The sequence below is a fragment of the Eubalaena glacialis genome, chromosome 2 (assembly GCF_028564815.1).
Source record: "Eubalaena glacialis isolate mEubGla1 chromosome 2, mEubGla1.1.hap2.+ XY, whole genome shotgun sequence".
NCBI lineage: Eukaryota > Metazoa > Chordata > Mammalia > Artiodactyla > Balaenidae > Eubalaena > Eubalaena glacialis.
Window position 1 is genome coordinate 116,318,454 of NC_083717.1, and position 22,735 is coordinate 116,341,188.

Genomic DNA, 22,735 nt, shown 5'->3' on the forward strand with positions numbered 1-22,735 from the left:
GTAAATAAAAAAGGTCCTGGTGAGATGGAGTGAGGATGTGCTATCATGGACCAGCACTTCAAGAAGCTAAGCACTTAGCTTTTGATAATTTTATTAAAGGACATAAACTGACACTGCATATTTCCTATAGTGGAAAAACCATTGTTTATCTCTGTTGAAAACAGTTATGATCTACTCAGATACGCATTTTTTATTTTCAGAAGAAAACTAGTAGAAATCAATTAAAACTTGAATATAAAAACTGGTGGAGAAAGGTAGATATAGCTCTTCTCAATTCAAAAGATTAATAAAAGGATTAAGGAATTAAATGATCACATTTTCTAGCTTCAGCTTGCAAACTTTCAAAGTCTCAACTTTCTCCCACCTGCTAGAGAGCAGAGTTTGAATGTTCCGGTAATTAACAGTGATCAAGGATAGTTAAAGTCGTTTGCTCTAGTGGTGCTCAGTGTCATTTTCAACCACTTTAGCCACTGAAACAAGGCACTCAGACTCTTTGTGAGTCCCAAGGTTCATGTGTTTGCAGTTCAACTCAGTGGCCACTAGGTGGTAATATTGTTGATTTGGGTAGCCAGGAAATTAGATCCGTAAGGCATGTCATCTTTAATGGAACTATGTAAATACTTTTTATCGTTAAGGTATAACTCTAGACATTACAATTATACTTTAAAATGAAATATTTTAATAGTAAAAGAATACAATCCTGTAGAAAAGCTCATGCATATCTGGTACCTTTTAACTTCTGCTAACTCTACTTACCTGATTCTTCCTCTGATTACATACATAATGATCTACAAATTATAACAAAAAAAAGCACTTCAGGTCCTAGGGAAATCCAGCTCATAGTCAATGCTTTTGACTTACTTTTAGAGAAGAGGACAAGATGAACATGATTTTCCTTCTGATACATAAGACCTTTTGCTGTAATTATTTATTATTTGCCATTTGAATTTGGAACTGCAGCTATTCTCACCATTGGGAAGTAACACTTCTGTGATTGATTTCCTGAGCTCCACCCTCCGAACCATTTGATAAAATTGTGATAAAATGCCTGAGAATATAGCGGTAGCCGACATAAATAGTGCCAGGCTCTGTGCTAAGTTCTCCGCATGCATTATCTCATTCAGTCCTGGGTTCCTACTACTGCTGCCACAATTCTTCTAAAGCAAAATGAACTCAGCCAAAGAAACAGACCTGTATTATTTGAAAGAATGAAGAGACCTTTCCAGAGTTGTGATTATCTGCAAAACCACATATTATATAATATGTATTCTGCACAGTTAACTCCCAGAAGGCAGTATAGGTGTTAGGTTCTTCCAACATGAAGATAGTAACTGAGTAATTCAAAGAGAAGTCATCTGATAGCAATTGCAATCAATCACTGATGAAAACCTCAATGATAGTTGTCAAGAATCCAAAGAGGAAGTGCTGGCTGAGCTGACAATTGCACAAAGCAATTTATCATGAAAAGAACTATTATGCAAGAATGCAGAGCTCAATACTGATTCCATAAAATACTGAACTACTTGTCACTGCAATTCTTTCCAGAGTACGAATGAAACTTCTGTTGTTACTGCTGGGGAGGTGGAATGGGGTCTCTATTAGGACTCCAGGAATCGGAGTTGCTGCTGTTAAGCTATGGTGGACAAGTTTGCTACGCTCATGTTTTTCTCATTTAGATGGTAAGAGAAAATGCTTATTTCTAGTTAGCTACCAAGGTCTCGGGACACAGAAAAAAGAAGTGATTTTCCAAGTTATTAGGATGGCATAGTACCAACATGGGGATTAAGATCACACTGACCTTGAGTAAGTTATGAAATTCTCAGACTCAGTTTCCTTATCTGGAAAGTTAGGGATAATATCAATAAAATCAGTATCAAAGGATTGCTGCAAAGATTAAATGAAGCACTATGATTTAACTGTTGAAGTCAAGAAGCATTCTGAAGACCGATCAAGATGGTGGAGTAAAAGGACATGGAATTCATCTCCCGCCACGAACACATCAAAAACACACCTACATGTGAAACAATTCCCATTGAAAACTAACTGGAAACTGGGAGAAGAACTCCTGCATAGCCAAGGCTGAAAGAAAGATACACATGTAGACGGGTAGGAAGGGAAGAAAAGTGATTGGGTTGGAACCTGTACCCTTGGAAGGGGACACAGAGGAAAAAAGGGAGATTTCACAGGTTGGACACCCACCCTGGGAAGTGAGTGGGTCAAGCCACAGACTGGATGCCCCAGTCCTAGGATCCTACCAAGGGAGATGAGTCCGTTTGGCTCACTGGAGGACGGCTGGGATAACAGCAGCTTGGTGCTGAATCTGGGGCAGCCACAACGGGCAAGACTTGACTGTGGGGCGTAGAGGCGACCTGGTTCCGGGACAGAGCCTGGGTGGGGTGGTGGCGGCTATTGTTGGTGCTAACTCAAGCAGTGCGTGAGAAGCAGCTCATATCTCTGATGGCAGACGCTCCACCACAGCTCACCCTCTGACAATACACACTGAGAGTCCACTGTGGGCCCCAGCCTGCCCGCAGTGTGGCTCCACAACAGGGTGGCAGAGACTAGGGGCAGTGATTGGATGTGAGGGACAAAGGCGACTTGCACCCGAGGCTGTGTCTGAGTGGAAACAATTCAGGGGGCCTACACAGGCACAGCATCAGAGACAGCTCGGACCTCTGTCTGTGGCTGACATGAGCTGAGAGCCTGCACGGGCTCCACTTGCTTCACCACTGCTCCTCTCTGGGGCAAGGGACTCGGTGCAGGGAGAGGGGAAAACACACACTTAAAAGGAACAGAGACAGCTTGGGCCCGAACCTCGGGGCTTCTGCTCCAGCAACTTGGGATCAGACCCTGTCCCTGATAGGGAAGTGATGGCCACTGAGCAGAGGAGAAGTCCTGCCTCATACCCTGCTCCAGCTCTAGCCCCTCCATCTCCAGCCCCATTCCCTACCAAGGTGATAGCTACCAGCACACCCTGAGGAAATATGTGACTTGTGTCCATGCACATGCAGTTGGTATAGGGATGCTCCCACATAAGAACACATCTTCAAGACTGCCACACGTGACTTGTGTCCATGCACATGCAGTCGGTATAGGGATGCTCCCACATAAGAACACATCTTCAAGACTGCCACACGTAACTGTTTCACCTAAATTCATAGAGGCAGAGAAAGTTAAGTAAAATGAAAAGGCAGAGGAACTGCTCTCAATTGAAAGAGCAAGAAAAAGAAAACCTGAAAAAAAATAATGAAACAGAAATAAACAATTTACCAGAAAAAGAATTCAAAGCATTGGTAATAAAACTGTTGGCTGAATTAGGGAAAGAACAGATGTACAATGTGAAAATTTTAACAAGGAACTAGGAAATATAAAAAGGCCTGATCAGGGCCAATATCACTGATGAACACAGATGCAAAAATCCTCAACAAAATACTAGCAAACAGAATCCAACAGCACATTAAAAGGATCATACACCATGATCAAGTGGGGTTTATCCCAGGAATGCAAGGATTCTTCAATATACGCAAATCAATCAACGTGATACACCATATTAACAAATTGAAGGAGAAAAACCATATGATCATCTCAATAGATGCAGAGAAAGCGTTCGACAAAATTCAACACCCATGTATGATAAAAACCCTGCAGAAAGTAGGCATAGAGGGAACTTTCCTCAACATAATAAAGGCTATATATGACAAACCCACAGCCAACATTGTTCTCAATGGTGAAAAACTGAAACCATTTCCACTAAGATCAGGAACAAGACAAGGTTGCCCACTCTCACCACTATTATTCAACATAGTTTTGGAAGTTTTAGCCACAGCAATCAGAGAAGAAAAAGAAATAAAAGGGATCCAAATCGGAAAAGAAGAAGTAAAGCTGTCACTGTTTGCAGATGACATGATACTATACATAGAGAATCCTAAAGATGCTACCAGAAAACTACTAGAGCTAATCAATGAATTTGGTAAAGTAGCAGGATACAAAATTAATGCACAGAAATCTCTTGCATTCCTATACACTAATGATGAAAAATCTGAAAGTGAAATTAAGAAAACACTCCCGTTTACCATTGCAACAAAAAGAATAAAATATCTAGGAATAAACCTACCAAAGGAGACAAAAGACCTGTATGCAGAAAATTATAAGACACTGATGAAAGAAATTAAAGATGATACAAATAGATGGAGAGATATACCATGTTCTTGGATTGGAAGAATCAACATTGTGAAAATGACTCTACTACCCAAAGCAATCTACAGATTCAATGCAATCCCTATCAAACTACCACTGGCATTTTTCACAGAACTAGAACAAAAAATTTCACAATTTGTATGGAAACACAAAAGACCCCGAATAGCCAAAGCAATCTTGAGAACGAAAAATGGAGCTGGAGGAATCAGGCTCCCTGACTTCAGACTATACTACAAAGCTACAGAAATCAAGACAGTATGGTACTAGCACAAAAACAGAAACATAGATCAATGGAACAGGATAGAAAGCCCAGAGATAAACCCACGCACATATGGTCACCTTATCTTTGATAAAGGAGGCAAGCATATACAGTGGAGAAAAGACAGCCTCTTCAATAAGTGGTGCTGGGAAAACTGGACAGGTACATGTAAAAGTATGAAATTAGAACACTCCCTAACACCATACACAAAAATAAACTCAAAATGGATTAAAGACCTAAATGTAAGGCCAGACACTATCAAACTCTTAGAGGAAAACATAGGCAGAACACTGTATGACATAAATCACAGCAAGATCCTTTTTGACCCAGCTCCTAGAGACACGGAAATAAAAACAAAAATAAACAAGTGGGATCTAATGAAACTTAAAAGCTTTTGCACAGCAAAGGAAACCATAAACAAGACCAAAAGACAACCCTCAGAATGGGAGAAAATATTTGCAAATGAAGCAACTGACAAAGTATTAATCTCCAAGATTTACAAGCAGCTCATGCAGCTCAATAACAAAAAAAAAACAACCCAATCCAAAAATGGGCAGAAGACCTAAATAGACATTTCTCCAAAGAAGATATACAGATTGCCAAAAAACACATGAAAGGATGCTCAACATCATTAATCATTAGAAAAATGCAAATCAAAACTACAATGAGATATCATCTCACACCAGTCAGAATGGCCATCATCAAAAAATCTAGAAACAATAAATGCTGGAGAGGGTGTGGAGAAAAGGGAACACTCTTGCACTGTTGGTGGGAATGTAAATTGATACAGCCACTATGGAGAACAGTATGGAGGTTCCTTAAAAAACTAAAAATAGAGCTACCATACGACCCAGCAATCCCACTGCTGGGCATATACCCTGAGAAAACCATAATTCAAAAAGAGTCATGTACCAAAATGTTCATTGCAGCTCTATTTACAATAGCCAGGACATGGAAGCAACCTAAATGTCCATCATCGGATGAATGGATAAAGAAGATGTGGCACATATATACAATGGAATATTACTCAGCCATAGAAAGAAACGAAATGGAGTTATTTGTACTGAGGTGGATGGAGTTAGAGTCTGTCACACAGAGTGAAGTAAGTCAGAAAGAGAAAAACAAATACAGTATGCTAACACATATATATGGAATCTAAGGGGGAAAAAAAAAAAGAGGTCATGAAGAACCTAGTGGAAAGATGGGAATAAAGACACAGACCTACTAGAGAATGGACTTGAGGATACGGGGAGGGGGAAGGATAAGATGTGACAGGGTGAGAGAGTGGCATGGACATATATACACTACCAAACATAAAATAGATAGCTAGTGGGAAGCAACCGCATAGCACAGGGAGATCAGCTCTGTGCTTTGTGACCACCTAGAGGTGTGGGATAGGGAGGGTGGGAGGGAGGGAGATGCAAGAGGGAAGAGATATGGGAACATAAGTATATGTATAACTGATTCAGTTTGTTATAAAGCAGAAACTAACACACCATTGTAAAGCAATTATACTCCAATAAAGATGTTAAAAAAAATAAAAAAATAAAAATAAAAATGCCTGATCAGAAGTGAAGAATTCAATAGGTGAATTGAAAAACACACTAGAAAGAATGAATAGCAGACTAAGTGATACAGAAGAATGCACAAGTGATCTGGAAGATAGAATAAAGAAAATCGCCCGATCAGAACAGCAGAAGGAAAAACAAATAAAAGAAAATGAAAACAGTTTAAGAGATCTCTGGGATTACGTTAAGCATACCAACATTCGCATTACAGGGGTTCCAGAAGGTGGCCAGAGAGAGAAAGAGATCGAAAAAGTATTGGATAAAATTATGGTTGAAAACTTCCCAAAACCAAAGAAGGAAACAGACACCCAGGTACAGGAAGCACAGAGGGTCCCAAACAAGATGAACCTAAATAGATCCACACCAAGACATATCATAATTAAAACGGCAAAAGTTAAAGAGAGAATTCTAAAGGCAGCAAGAGAAAAACAAAAAGTCATACACAAGGGAATCCCAAAAAGCTATCAGCTAATTTCTTTTTTTTTTTAATTTATTTATTTTATTTATTTTTGGCTGTGTTGGGTCTTCATTGCTGTGCGTGGGCTTTCTCTAGTTGCGGCGAGCGGGGACTACTCTTCATTGCGGTGCGTGGGCTTCTCATTGTTGCGGCCTCTCTTGCTGTGGAGCACAGGCTCTAGGCGCATGGGCTTCAGTAGTTGTGGCTCACAGGCTCTAGAGCACAGGCTCAGTAGTTGCGGCGCACGGGCTTAGTTGCTCCACGGCATGTGGGATCTTCCCAGACCAGAGCTCGAACCCGTGTCGCCTGCATTGGCAGGCGGATTCTCAACCACTGCGCCAGCAGGGAAGCCCTATCAGCTAATTTCTGAGTGGCATGATATATTAAAAGTGCTGAAAGGGAAAACCTGCAACCTAGGATATTCTACCCAGCAAGACTATCATTCAGAATACAAGGAGAGATAAAACCTTCTCATCAAGGAAAAACTAAAGGAGTTCATCAATACTAAACCTACCCAGTGTTCACTGCAGCACTATTTACAATAGCCAGGACATGGAAGCAACCTAAATGTCCATCAACAGAGGAACAGATAAAGAAGATGTGGTACATATATACAATGGAATACTACTCAGCCATAAAAAAGAACAAAATAATGTCATTTGCAGCAACTTGGATGGACCTAGGGATTGTCACACTGAGTGAAGTAAGTCAGACACAGAAAAACAAATATATGATATCACTTATATATGGAATCCAAAAAAAGGGTACAACTGAACTTATTTACAAAACAGAAGTAGAGTCACAGATGTAGAAAACAAACTTATCGTTACTAGGGAATAAGGGGGGGCAGGGATAAATTGGGAGATTGGGATTGACATATACACATTACTATATATAAAATAGATAACTAATAAGAACCTATTATATAGCACAGGGAACTCTACTCAATAGTCTGTAATAGCCTATATGGGAAAAGAATCTAAAAAAAAGAGTGAATATATGTATATGTATAACTGATTCACTTTGCTGTGCATCTGAAACTAACACAACACTGTAAATCAGCTATACACCAATAAAAATTTTTAAAAAAATACTAAACCTACCCTAAAAGAAATGTTGAAGCGTCTTCTCTAAGTGGAAAAGAAGTAAGAATCTATAGGAAAGGGAAAATCCCACTAGGAAAGGCAAATATATAGTAAGGACTGAGGATCAACCACTTAAATAAGCCAGCACAAAGATTAAAAGACAAAAAAATTGTGAAAGCAACTGTAACTACAACAAACAATTAGGGAATAAACACGAAGATGTAAAATATGACACCAAACCACAAAATGTGGGGTAGGGCAGTAAAAGTAGATCTTTCAGAATGTGTTTGAACTTAAATGACTCCCAGTTTAAAACAAGTAGATATAGTTATAGGTCAACATACATGAACCCCACAGTAACCCCAAATCAAAATCCTACAATAGATACACAAAAAATAAAAAGAAAGGAACACACGCATACTACCGAAGAAAACCATCAAACCAAAAGAAGAATCCTTCCAACTGCCTGTCTGAACTGAAAACCTAAGGGAGAGTTTCAACCAATTGGTGTTTCTCACAGAGGGTGGTGGTGGGATAATAATCACACTGTAAAAATAACACACTATATTTATCAATGCTTTATAGTTCCTATGGTGGTTTCACATGTACGCTGTCTCATTTAATCTTCATAATAATGCTATACAGTAGATATTATTATTCCCATTTTACAGACAAGAAAGAAAAAGGCTAAGAGAAATTTAAAAACTTGCCCCAAATCACACAGAGAAGTGGTGAAGCTAGTGTTCAAACCTAGGTCTTCTAACTTCAAGCACAATGCTCTTTCTGCTACATTCAGAACACTTAAAAAACAAAAAGCAAACAGGTTTAACCAAAAAGGGTACATGTAGCCAGGATAGGAAGATTAAATAGTGTGATTATGGCTCAGTATCATAAATGAAACTTTGGAAGTTACTAAAACCCTGCTGCTGGGGGATACAACTTAGTCTACTTCAAGTTTTTCTAAAACAAGCCAACGAAATATAGAAAGAGAATTCACAAATGGACAAGATGGTCTAAAACAGAAAGAGCCTGGCTCACTTGGCTCCATCCCCTACTTCTACGTGGGGCTGCTTCTCATCAGCAAAGGGTTATTCTAATTGTGGCTCCATAATCTCAAAGGATCTTGGATTCTGCCACAATGAAAGGGAAATGAAGGGATCACATCAACACCAACAATACCATCACGAGATGGGCCCCAGTGATGCTGTAATACTTAATTAGTTAAAGGCCCTACTCAAGGTTGTAAGAATTTTAAGGTACGGTTCCTGTTCCACTAAAGCATCTTGGTCTCATAAGCTTAGAGCTGTTGTTGTCATGTGTGCACACATACACGTGTGTGTGTTCCTAAATATCTGCTGCTCTAGAGAAGACCTATGTAAGTAAGAGTTAATAATACTTACCCCACACTCCCGTCCAAATCCAACCACCACCATCTCTCTTTTACCTGCATGTAGCTCAGAGACATTGCTTAAAAATAGGAGACGAAGGCTTTCTTTCCAAATACCCACAGGAGAGGTCATATCCTGATAATGGTCTTGAGAGAGAAATGCCTGATAATTCATCCTACTCTGGTGTTAGGTTTAGAAGATGGTCTGTGCCAGGGTAATCTGAGATATAGATTCTTACTCTCTCACCCTGTATGTTTAGGAAAGGGTCCATCAAAACACCTAAGACATCTATGTACTGAAGAAGTAAGAGGACCCAAATGAAATGGAGAATACATTATGGCGCAGGGAACAAAAGATGAGGAAAAGATACAACACCCTCCATATTAGAGCAAAGAGGTTTCTTCATGGACACTTCGGTTACAGGCATCACGAAAGAGTGACAGAACCATGAGCAAGATGAGAGGAGGCAATGTAAGGCCAGGAGAAAGAATTTGAGGGACTGTGTGTGTGTGTCTGCTGTGGAGGGGTGTTGAGAAGGAGGACCGCAAGGAAAGAAAGCAAGGTACTCGCTCATAGATCGGGCTCTCCATTCACGAGAGCAGGAAAATACAAGAGGCCCTCAAATGTCCTTCTAAGTCAACCAGTCCAGCACCCAAAGGAGGGAAACAGGCTGTGAGTGGGAGCATTTAATTTCCAGTTCTTTGGAAATTGAACAGAAAGGGCTAGGTTCAGTGGGCTGAGGGACCACAAATGGTACCACAATGGGAAAACCCTAAAAGGGGAAGCAGTCTTGAGAGAAAAAATTTAATTGCAAAGTACCATACAGCTGTTTGTTTAAAAAAATTATTTGCTTAATTTATTTTGAAGAGGAACACGGTGATTAAATATCAAGATTTATAAAAAGTCTACGTAGTACCTTTGAACCCCATCCATCTATTTTCTATCCACTACAGCAATGAATTTGTTTGATTATTTTCAGGAGTAATATTCTAAATATTTACCAACAGACTGAACAACTGAACAGAACAGACAACGTCCCTGGCTGTTATGGTAAGAACCAGCTGAATATCAGCCCTACGTTAGTTTTGAATTTGTCCTTAGAGATTTTTGTTAAGTAGTATCCATTTTCCCCTCCTTCTTTAGTTAAATAGTAATATGTCTACTCTTCTCACTCTCACTTTTTCCCACTTAAAATATGTTAGAGTCTTCCATGTCAATATGTAAAGACTTTCCTCATTCTTTTTTTTTTTTTTAAACAGATGCTTAGTATTCCATCATGTAGACATACCCTAATTTGATAATTCCATCATTGACGGTCACTTAGGTTGTCTTCAATCTTCCACTGTTACAAACAATGTCACAATATGTAACATGGTACATAAATCATTTTTCATGTGTGAGCATCTGAGGGTAGGCTTTGAGAAGTAGAACTGCCAAGTCAAAAGGTATATGCATTTGTAACTTAGATACTGCTAATAAATTGACCTCCACGCAGACTGTAACAATTTACACTTTCACAGGCAATGTAGAAGAGTGAAGTCTATGCTACCATGCTGCCAATAGTCTGTTATCAAACTTTTGTAATTTTGCCAATCTTGGATGTGAAAAAATGGAATTTCAATGTAATTTATTTTGCATTTCTTCCATTTTGAGAGTGTTATCTTTTCATATGTTTAAAAAGCAGTTTCTGTCACTGTTCATATTATTTGTCTTTTTTATCGGATGTTGGTCTTTTTTCTTAATGTCTAGAAGCTCTTATATAGAACGTAGATTGAGCTTTTGTCTATGAAAAGAGTTGCAAATTTGGGGCTATGACAGATTTATTTTTATTATTTTAAGGAAGTATGTGCTAGTTAACGTGTTATTGAGCTTTTAAATGAAGAATGGAAGTTGAATTTTGTCACGTGCACTTTTTAGCATCTAAAGAGATAATCATCTGAGTTTTCTTGTTAGAGCTGTTAATTGTGATGAATTATATTAACAGAATTCCCTATATCATATCATCTTTACATTCTGAGAATAAACTTCATTTGGTCTTAAAATGTGCTGTTTTATTTAGAATTTTAAAACTATAGTGAGACTGGTCTGCAGTTTTCTTTCTTTTTTTGGGGGCGGGCAATCTTTTCCAGGTATTTGTATCAGTAAAAAGAATTTAGACATTTTTCTTCTTTTTGCAAAACTTTTCATCATTGGAGAGAAAGGAAAAGAAAAAGAGAACAAAAGTTACTGAGAAGACAACTTATTGGATGCTTGGCCAAAAAGAAAAATTGAGTAGATCGGTGCTTTGTGACCACCTAGAGGGGTGCGATAGGGAAGGTGGGAGGGAGACGCAAGAGGGAGGAGATATGGGGATATATGTATATGTATAGCTGATTCACTTTGTTATAAAGCAGAAACTAACACACCATTGTAAAGCAATTATACTCCAATAAAGATTTAAAAAAAAAAAGATTTAAAGGGGGTTGAGTGGAGGGAGAAGAGAGAAAAGGAGGAGGAGAAAAGGGGGGAGAAGCAGAGAGGGAGGGGGGGAGGGAGAGGAGAGAAAGGGGGAGGAAAGGGACAGAGGGAGGAGGGAGGGAGGGAGGGAGGAGGGGAGGAGGGAAGGAGGGGAAGTGAGTGGGAGAGGAGAAGATAGAGAAACTGATGGTGGGGCAAATATGTGCTCTTGACAGAAATTTCTGGAAAAAAAAACGGATTCAAACTAAATCCTTTCAGATAAGAGTTTACTTAATAAGCCTCTGATAAGATGGCTTTCTCCACCTTCCAAGGATTACTGCTCTGTTAACTTCAGTGACCTGGAAATCACAACAGATTATCTTAACTCTTGGCCATCTGATGTTATTTGAAGCCATCCATGCTGGCACTTTTTTGAGTAGTGATGTATATAAGAACTCATTTTGGCCCGTGTAGAGTGTGTGTTCCCCCAGCCACAGTTTTTCCTTCCACAAGTTCTGTAAAGAATGTAAGAATTATTTCCTTTCACAGGTCACACTGTCCAGATCAATGACCTGTCCTGATCTCTGTAATCTTAAGGCGTGAATATGGTGACTCAGATGGTTTTCTTTCTACATTCTGGGGGTTGAAGTGATTACCTAATAACCTGCTCTTATTCTACAGTTTATAGAGGTTCAATTACAGCCTTTACCAGTCTACTCTGAGCTAAGTATTTATGAAGAATGGATTTATGTATATCTGCAACATAGAAAGATGCTTTGATATCCAGGAGACCGGACCACAGGCATGCACTATAGACCAAAGATGCATCTTACCAGATTCTGGCACAATTTACCAATACTAAAAAGGATTTAAACAGGAAACCCATGTCGGGGGGGAAAAAAAGCCTGCAGGCACTTTACAAGACTCAGGTTGTTTGTTCATTAATTAAAAAAATAATTATTAACACCAATTATGGGCCAGGCTAAGCCTATATTATGTTGAGACAAGAAAATGCATAGGACCAGACTGACATAGTCCCAGCTATCACGGGGTATGCAGCTACATAGATAATTCTTTTTGCATTCAACGTGTGAAATCAGAGTTATTGTTTTTTTTAAGCTTGGTAAATTTATCTACTCACTTTTTACTAGAAAACAGTTTCTTGACGTTAAGAATATCTTTAATCTCAGCCGGTCAAAGAACCTCAGAAGATAGCTGGATAAATTAGGACTAACATGGCTTATTCAGATCTACTTTGATTTGGGTCCACTCACAGATGCTAAGTAAAACTAATGGAGAATGCGATAAGGCCAAGTGTGGGAGTGTTGGTATTAGCACCAGGTTAGGTTCCAGCCCTCCCTGCCAAAGCTGTAAATACAAATGACCAATTTAACAGCATGAAAAGACCACCCTAAAGATCTATACCTGGGATCTAATCAGTTGTTCTGTGCCTTCTTTCAATTATAGGATCCCTGCCACGTTTATGGGGACTTTTAATGTGAGCATCACATTTTTGAAGGCCATATCATTATGACCATGTTTGATCTGAGGGTGGAAAAACATGAGCTCAAATAATGCCTGCACAAGGTCACTCTGAACGGAGCTGTAAACTGGAATCAATAAGAGACTACTGTGGAAAAGAAAAACCACGTCAGGGAAAGGGCTCAGAGGCCATGGAGACTACAACTCTGAAAAGGGGTGCCATTAAAATTACTTTCGATTCTGTGCGGAAAGTGAAATTAGTTAAGAACAAGTTTTGTTAAATAACACTATTTAAGGGCCTTTGGAGAAGGGAAGGACGATAAAAGACAGAAGGACAGGCACGTCATCTCCGCTTCAGTGTGGCAACAGGATATGATTTACATAAGAAAATTAAATCATCATGATGGTTAGAAGAACTGAACTGCAGCTCATATGAAAATTAGCCTAACCATGAATCAACTGAGCCACAACGCATGTGTATGACTTCTCAGGCGTAAAGAAGGCAATTGCTTAAGACTTTACGAGTGATGGATCCCTAATTGAAAACTGGCTTTCCTGTCAAATACTACGGAAGTACAGAAGTATCTTTTCTCATTTATGATTATTATATTATACCCTGTGCTCAGATACTCCACAACTTCTCATTCTCTACCCCTTCTTTGGGGTATCTCATTCACTCCTATGACTTATAACTGCTATCCTCTATAAAGTCTCACCCAGCACTCTCCTGTGAGCCCAATATTCTACCCATGTGTCTCAAATGTATGTCCAATCAACATGTCCAAAGTTTATGTCATTGTATTCCATCCCAAATGGGTCCTCCACATCAGTAGCCAGCCAGTTATTCGGGCAAGGAAAAGGAGAGTTATCCTTTTCTCCTCTGTTTTTTTACTTCTCATAGGTCATCTAGTCCTGTAACTCCTAAAAGCTTTATTGATATGTCCCTTCCTTTCTTATTTTTACTGTGATTGCTTTTGCTCAAGTTCTTACCATCATTTGCCTGGACTGCTGTAGAAGAGCTTGACGGACTGGATTCCAGTCTTTTACTGTCCCAACTCTTCTTTATATTGCTCTTAGTTATAATGTATTTCTTTTTTTTAACGTATTTTTATTTATTTATTTTGTTTTATTTTTGGCTGTGCTGCACGGCTTGCGGAATCTTAGGTCCCCGACCAGGGATCGAACCTGCGCCATTGGCAGTGACAGTGTGGAGTCCTTCCTAACCACTGGACCGCCAGGGAATTCCCTATAATGTATTTCTTAACAACAACAAAAAGCAAAATGATCCCAACACACCAACATCACAACAAACAAATCCAACATGACCATGTCGCTCCCATACATACTATTTTTCAAAGGCTCTCAGTGGCCTGTAAGACAAAGTTCAGATTCTTTAGCAAGTCACATTGTGACCCTCCTCTCCTTTTGGGCCTTGTGTTCCTTCCATACGCCCTGTGATACAGCTACACCAAGTCTCTTGCCATTCCCCAAACACGTCATGTCTTTCATCCTGAGATTTGCAGTGTTTTCCTCTGCCTGGAATGCCCTTTATAACTTGTCTGCTGAGAATTCCTAATCTTAAATTTCCTCATCTGGACAACAGGGTGATAATAGTGTTTACTTCAGAGAGTTGTCATGAAGACAAAGTAAAATGATCTGTTCCCCACGGTGCCTGGTATATAGAAGCAACCACCAAATGTAAGCAGTCATTGTCACTGCTTGTCATTGACATCACTGTCATCTTTGTTTTTTTCAGATCTGAACAAAAACATCTCCTTTGCTCAAAATCTTCCCTGACTTACCTGGAAGTGTTAGTCATCCCTCCTCTCTGCTCCTATATGCCTAATTACAGTACCATCTTACATCAATTTCAAAATTGATGGAATTTTCATATTTTAGCATCTCTGATACTGGGGTACCTCTTGTCATCTATGACATGTCATGGTTTAATCGGCAGCAATTTTTGTTTCTTAGTAGTACTTGGAATAATGGTGTTTCTTATGAGTGGCATATTAGATGACACCTACACTTACGATAACTGCCATAAAAACTTGATTATCCAGAGTGGATAATGCACATTTATAGTAGATAAGAAATCTCACGTTTTCTATGAATCCGTGAACCATCTCCATAAAAAAAGGGACTACTAATTGGAACTCTACAGTAGCCAAGAGATATTTCATTTGTATATACTGCAATGTAGCAAATCACCACCTCCTGAACCACAGAGGGATAGCCTGATGAAGTAGCATGCTGTCACCTCCTTCAGTTAAACGCCCCTACCTGAGAGCCAAACAATGGCCAGACCCAGAGCAAAAGTGGGGAGAGGCTAGCTTGTGATACTGGGTCCCAATAACCCAGGATTTAAGCTGAGAAGGTAAAGCAATAACGTGGAGAGGAAAGTGAAGGAATGTGATGGGAAAGGCCAAGGGATCTTACTTCTAGACAGCCCTGTCCAATAGAGCTACAATGCATGCCACAGATATAATTTTAAATGTTCCAGTGGCCGTGCTTAAAAATGAAAAGAAACAGGTCAATTAAGATTAATATTATATTTTACTTATTTAACCCAATATATTAAAAATACTATTTTACCAGGTAACCAATATTAAAAAAGCAGAAATAAAATATTTTGCATGTTTTTTGGTACTGTCTTCAAAATCTGGTGTGTGTTGGATTTGTGCAGCACCTCTCAGTCTGGATTAGCCACGTTTCAACTGCTCAGGAGCTGCATGTGGCCAGTGCCTGGCACACTGGGCAGCACAATTCTAGACTGTTCTTTGACCAACTCAGTTAACTAATGAGTCAACAGTAACACAGGTATTTCAACAGTGGCTCTTTTCACCACACGACATTGGCAATGTTTAAGATTTATTTTTATATTTTAAAATTCATTTTAGAATAGTAATTTTCCTCCAAATTCTTTTTGTATCTCATTTTGGCTGACTTTGTTTTAACCATAATTTGAGGCTATTCCTATGTCCTTCCCATCTTCCCTTCACTCTGTTGGTTAAAGGAGAGGTGACTCCTTTATTCAATTACAGACCTTTCCCCAGTAAGACGGTCCTTGAGAGAGGGACGAGGGGTCTATGGCTCATCTTAGGATCGCCAGCGTCTGTCACAGTGCATAACACATAGCGGGCTCTGACGAAATACCTTTGAATACCCATTAAGAGGTGAACTAAGCTTGACAATAGTGGTTCTCAACCTGGGCTGCACACTGGGATTACGTGGGGAGTGAAAAAAAGAAATGCTGATACGTGGTCCCACCCCTAGAGATGCTAGTGGTAGGTCTGGAATTTGGCCCGGGTGTTGAAATTTTTAAAATCTCCCCCAGGTGATCCTAGTATGCAGCCAGGGTTGACAACCACTGCTCTAGGGCTTTCTTAGAACAGCTTATTGTGGCCACATCCTTGCTTTCCTGACTCAAGGTCCAGTTTGCCTCAACTCGATTCCCTCTCTCAGAACAGATAACAGTTTTCTTAAGAAACCTGGCAGAGAAGAAGCTAAAACAGAACTCCCAAGAGTGATTTGAAAACTCCTTTTCCAAGGCATCAAAGCATATTTTCAGTGTTCTAAATCTATTCATATTTATCTTCTTCCAACAAAAAGAATAAAATTCACAACATAAGTGTTTTAAAATGCTAGCTAATTTGAAGAGAAAGGATCCTAAGGCCATTACAGTATACGAGCCAATAATACCCAGACATACTCATTGCAGAATTTTCTAGATATAGAATAATAGCAATTACATATAGAAATGGATAGCCAAGATATGGAAGCAACCTAAATGTCCATTGACAGATGAATGGATAAAGAAGATGTGGTACATATATACAGTGGAATGGAATATTACTGAGCCATAAAGAAGAATGAAATAATGCCACTTGCAGTAACATGGATGGACCTAGAGATTATCATACTAAGTGAAGCAAGCCAAAGACAAATATCATATATTGCTTATATGTGGAATCTAAAAAAATGATACAAATGAACTTATTTACAAAACAGAAAGAGACTCACAGACATAGAAAACAAACTTACGATTACCAAAGGAGAAAGGCGGGTGGGGAGAGGGATAAATTACCAGTTTGGGTTTAACAGATAACAAAATAGATAAACAACAAGGACCTACTGTACAGCACAGGGAACTATACTCAATCTTTTGTAATAGACTATAAGGGAAAAGAATCTGAAAAGGGATATATATATATATATTTTCACTGTGTTTTATAGTCACTGAAACTAACACAATATTGTAAATCAACTAGACTTCAATAAAAATAAAAAATTTTTTAAATTTAAACAAATAGAAATGGGAAAAAGAAAGGAATGGAATTTAAATACACATGAGCCTCATTTCAAGTTCCCTATACATATGTCAAAAGTAGAAATTATTAATTGGGGGTCAGCAAAGGGAAATATTTTGTGCTCTTCTTTAGGCCATTTAGGTTATATTTACATAAAATAATCATAAAGCAATGCATCTACTTTAATAAATCACATAAAAAACCTAATTTTAGCCACATAACCTGTAACTGTTGGTATTACTATCTGCTCTCAAAATGATACTTGGCCTGATGGCATTATGGCATTACTTCCATCATATACAACGTTCAGCTATGGCCAAGAGAGAATTCTGACTTCTGCTTCAACACAAATGAGACCTCATCCAGGAGGACGGAGCAATGAACTCTGCACCAAGGGACCAGCTGGAATGAAGTTTCTCTGACTCATGGACTGAGAATTTCCCTGCCAATTTCCAAGGTGGTTTGGCCATACTTTATAGATTTACCCTGCTTAATGGTCTTTTGTTGATGGTGTGGTATCATGTGGCCTTAGTAATAAATAGAAACAGCATGCTGATATACCCCTAAAGGTTCCTACATGCATTTCCAGCAAAGACAAAAGCCCCCTCTAACTACCCCACACTTTTTTTTTCTTTATTGAGATAGTATTGACATATAGCATTAGATTAGTTTCAGGTGTACAACATAATGATTCCATATACGTATATATGGTGAAATGATCATCACAATAAGTCTAGTTAACATCTGTCAGCATGCAGAGTTACACATTTTTTTCTTGTAATGAGAACTTTTAAGATCTACTCTCTTAGCAACTTTCAAATATACAATACAGTATTATTAACTACAGTCACCATCCTGTAAATCACGTTCCCCATGACCTATTTATTTTATAATTGGAAACTGTGCCCCACACTTATTTTTGTTTTACATCTAGGCTGAATTTGAGAAACCAGAATAGGAGATATCCAAAAGGCGTTAAACTTTCACGTTCACTACCAGGGCTCAACAAAAGTTCCCTAGTCCTGCCAAAACCATGGAGGAAGGAATATAACTCGGTAAGATTTTTAAGTCAGTACTGGGTCTCATGCGTATCACTTCCATCCACTAACCCCAGAGGGCTGATGGTTGCCAAGTGATTGGATGTGTGACATTCACCTGGCCCCAATTTTCCTTTCTGAAAAGAATGGAAAATACAACACAAGTTTCCAAGTTGCTATACTCGTAAAACCGGAGAGATAATCACCATCCGCCTGCAGGACTGCATAAGCCTTGCGTGGACGTCGTCTGTCAGTTAACAGGGACCGAGGATCCTCTTGGGATCCATGAAGAGACAGAGAGAGAAAGCCTTCTCTCGCAAAGTTTACAGAAACAGGAGTGATGTTAAAGGATTTAAAATCTTACAGCAGATTTAAAAGGTGATAGAAAGGTTACAGGACAACTCCATCTAAGCTGAGTACGGCTCCGCCATGGGAAGATGGTCTAATGGAATCATTGGAGCTGCCAATGCTCAGGCGGGATGCACAGGGCAGTGGGTCTCAGAGAAAGACGGAGAAAGGAAGGACGTTTCAGAACGTCACACCTCCTACCTTTCTGGAAGAACTCTTCGAGTCTGTCCTTGAACGGCTGCAGATACTCCTTTGGTGACTCCTTACACACCACTGCCATCTGTTTCTCACTTGCTGTGAAGAGAAGGTGGCAATTAGACTTCCTCGAGAACACGGATTTGCTGAACTTGTGCTCTGTGCTCTGCACTTGGGGATTAATAGTGCAAAATCCTTATCCATCATCGTTTATCCAAATTACAGCGGAAAGAGCAGAAACAAACAAATACAAATAATTAGCTCACTTTACACCTTTCTTCAGGAACAGGAAAATGCATCACCTTCAAGTTTTTTTTTTTTTTTTTTTTTTTAGAGACACGGCAAAACCTCTGACTTGGGACAGGTGAAGTACCCCGCTTTTGGTCTCTCCAAAATAGAGGCAAGAACTACTCAAGGACTAGTTCTAGGGAATTAAGGGCCCAGACCCTCTTCAGATTCATGCTCTAAAAGTGGAGCTTAAAATAGATTTTGCAGAAATTCTTACCAAACTGGCGATTCCTCAAGGTGACACCCACATCCCAGCATGAGAACTAACCCCAGGTTAGGGAGGACCGAATCTCTCTTCACTCCCGTTCACCTCCCCTTCCCATTAACACATGTGAAACGTTTTATACGTAATTTACTTCAGACAGGATATCTGGAATTTACAAGAGGTTGCTTTTTTTGATAATCAAGGCCCCTCAAATTAGATAGTTCTGACTTGGTGACACGGAGACCACAATAAACCATAGTTCACCGTCATAAAAAGCAGTTAACCCAGGCAAGAGGCATTTTCTCAAGGTTTCTGTACGTTTGTGCCAGTGGCAGAAATGCATTGGGTAAAAAAAGGCTTCATTTCTCCAAAGCTAGAGCTGAGTCATGATCACTTCTGTCTGTTGATCATGGCCAGAAATTACTGACATGTCCTTATTCAAGAGAATATATTCAAGCATTAGATTTTCGCCCGGAAATCATGCCACCTGGTTCAAAAAATAGAGAAAGCTATATTCTTGGAGGAATTTACAGAAGCACAGAGGTAAGGCATTTTGGAAGAAGACGGTTAGAAAGGATTCCTTTATTTATGTTGGGAAATTTGTATACAAGAACTTGGTGTTTCCAAAACTAGCATCCCAGAATGTTTACTATGTAAGGCAATCCACAAGCATGTCAGCACTGAAGCACAAAAAAGGCAAAAGAGGTCACTCAAGGGTCCCTCGAAATTAGCTGCCTGACACTTTCTCTTACAATATTGCCAACTAGATTGCTGAAATACTAGGCAACTCTGGGAGACTACCAGATTGTGCTGAAGATGAAAGCATGATGTGAGGGAAGTCTGTCGAGTTCAGCATCAGCTACATTCCCAGAATCAGCTCCAGGGGTTCCCACCTGAGATCATGAGGCCGATCACAGGACACAAGGGCCTAAGTTTAGGCTCTTCCTATTGACAATGTTACTTTCTAAAAGTTTTTAATAGAGCTTATTTTGAATATCTGTGATCAACTATTCTGATAACCATACCAGTGCTATTTAGGAAACCCAGTCCATTGGGACACAAAGACTCATTTCTTTTTTTAAAATGATCTATCTTACCTGGAACAAATTCCTTAAAACCAGCCAAACCATCATTTCAAAACACTCCTTTTTACCCCCTACATTTTTACCTTTATTTTTCAGTGTATTTGTCCTCTCTACAATGACTACTTAATAATTTTCTACTATTATCAGATTTCCCTTATACCTCTTTCCTAGTAGATGGGCCTGTGGCCAAATGATAAGTACCTCCCTTCCCACCACTATTCTGTTCTCAAAATAATGGCTTCGGGCTAGAGTGATATCAGGGACAGAGAGGAGAGGGACAGGGTATTTAGAGCTGGAATATATTTCAGAGGTAGAACAAATTGCTGATGCAGTCGATGGAAAGTTGAGGGAGAGGAAGGATGAACAAGGTGTGGCTGGAAGTGCCATTTACTGAGATGGGGGAGAGGTGAGTCTATTGTTTTTTTTTTTTGTTCTGTTCTTTTTTTTGTTTGTTTTAAGGGAGAGGAGATCAAAAGTTAACTTTGAAACTTGTTTTCCCTGGTCTCTGTGAATTACAAGGCAAGATCATCCACTGAAAACAAAGAGGGAAAGGTACACAAAAAAGATGGAACTCTTAATGGGTTCTCGTTGCTCATTCAACTGAATTCAAACTCCCAGGCCTGAGATTTAAGGCCTTTTCCATGATGGTACCATTCTACCTTTCAGTTCTATTTCCCCATATATTTGACCAATGAAATCAAAATTATGCAATGTTTCCAACTTATATAAACCAGTGTTCCCAGTTCCATGCCTTCATTCATGTGGTTCTCTGCCCATCCTGCTCTCATCCCAAACATACCTTCTACCGCATTTGACAAAGTCCTGTTCATCCTAAAAAAGTTTCTCCGAGATGCTGCCACCACCATACAACCTTTCCAATCCAAAGATTTTGCATCTTTCAAACATCTACCTTCTAGAGAGCATTTATGTTTTACCTTTAATTATATTTAGTGGTGTATTTCTATTAATCCCTGCAAAGCCATCATGCAGGTTTCATTGACTCATCTCCAAACTTCTCCAGAGACCTCCATGCATACCTGGCCAAAGCATCAGATCTCCTCACCTTAACTAGCTTCTTGTGCAGAGGGAAGTGGGAAAAAAATTAGCAATGTTGACCCAGACTCCAAGTGGGCTCTCCAGGGGTGCAGTATGACCTCCTTGTCCGTTTACTCTTTTCCTTCCTTCCCAGGAAGGTACATCGGGGGTCCTAGTCTCTTCATTCACAAACCCTGTGACTGTCCCAAGCTGATGTGAAAGGGCTCAGTGTATTTTAAAGACCCTCCCCACCCCAAAAACATCCACCACTTCATGCTGTAAGGCACAAGAAGGTAGTAAAGATCATTCTCCTGACTGAGAAGTTATGACAGCAGGCTTAGAAGCAGGAGATTGGTCAGACACACTTTGGAAGAGGCCTGCTTTCAAGAATCTACATTTTTCAATGAACTTTCATGACCACATAAACTTTTCTGATGATATCCAGCCATGATTCTGAGAACACAGGAAGCCATATTTATTCTCACAATATAAATTGGGAGAGGCTTTTAAATTCTTTAGCCCTCTACTACATTCAAATTCCAACAATTCCATTTATAGAGAACTATTTTTCACGAACACAAATAATATATGGTGAGGCCTGCATTTTGGTAAGAGGACATACTTGAAGCCGTGATAGTAATTTCTTCAAGGTGACTTCTCCCTAGCGAACGCAAAGCCCAAGGCAGAGCTTCTTTTCCTAAATACACAAGCAAAGCCTCCACCTCTGCCTGAATTAAAAGGGTTGATCACTGCAGCTCTCCCTTTGTCCTATCTGTGCTGACAGAGCCCATGGGGTTCATCAAACTGCCCAGATTTTATGAGGCCAGGTAGTGGTATGGCAAAGGGCTCGTGCTTGGATCGAGACCTACCTGAGTGCAGGTGGGCTGTAGCTTTTCTCATCTGCAAAATGGGGACCCCCTTCCTCATAGGCAAGATATAATAAGAATTGTGAGATAATGCATGTAAAGTGGTTTGCAAAATGCCTGGCACTAGCAAGTGGACTTGTATTTATTATTTGTCACTTTTATGCCTTTGGTTGAAACATGTCATAGCCAGAACAGCAAAAGAGTCATGGCTAGGGATTATGTGCTACAAATTCTACACACTCTATTTACAAAAATATGCCCCAGTGCAAATTTTCTGCTTGGAACAAAGAGATAATGATTTTTGTTCCCTTGCTGATGTTCCACCACCCACTATGAGAATTCAAGGAAGAAACTCCTGGAGAAAGGTGAAGCAAAATGTGAAGCAAGTGCCCTGGGCCTCCGAGCTTCATGGTTTTGAAATAAGAAACACTGAAACAAGTGCAAAGGAGAGCAGCTCCCCTGCTGTGCCCGAGGCCCTCTCTGCACCCCAGTGG

General features: G+C 39.6%; 1 protein-coding gene across 2 annotated transcripts in view; it reads right to left on the reverse strand.

Annotated features, from left to right (window-relative positions):
- The window catches only part of FMN1 (formin 1), a 414,086-nt gene that overhangs the window by 84,709 nt on the left and 306,642 nt on the right, over positions 1-22,735 (reverse strand). For both annotated transcript variants that reach the window (XM_061180550.1, XM_061180551.1), the window contains one exon: positions 18,769-18,861. In XM_061180550.1, coding sequence (XP_061036533.1) covers positions 18,769-18,861 — 93 coding nt within the window. The remainder of the gene's footprint in view (positions 1-18,768; positions 18,862-22,735) is intronic.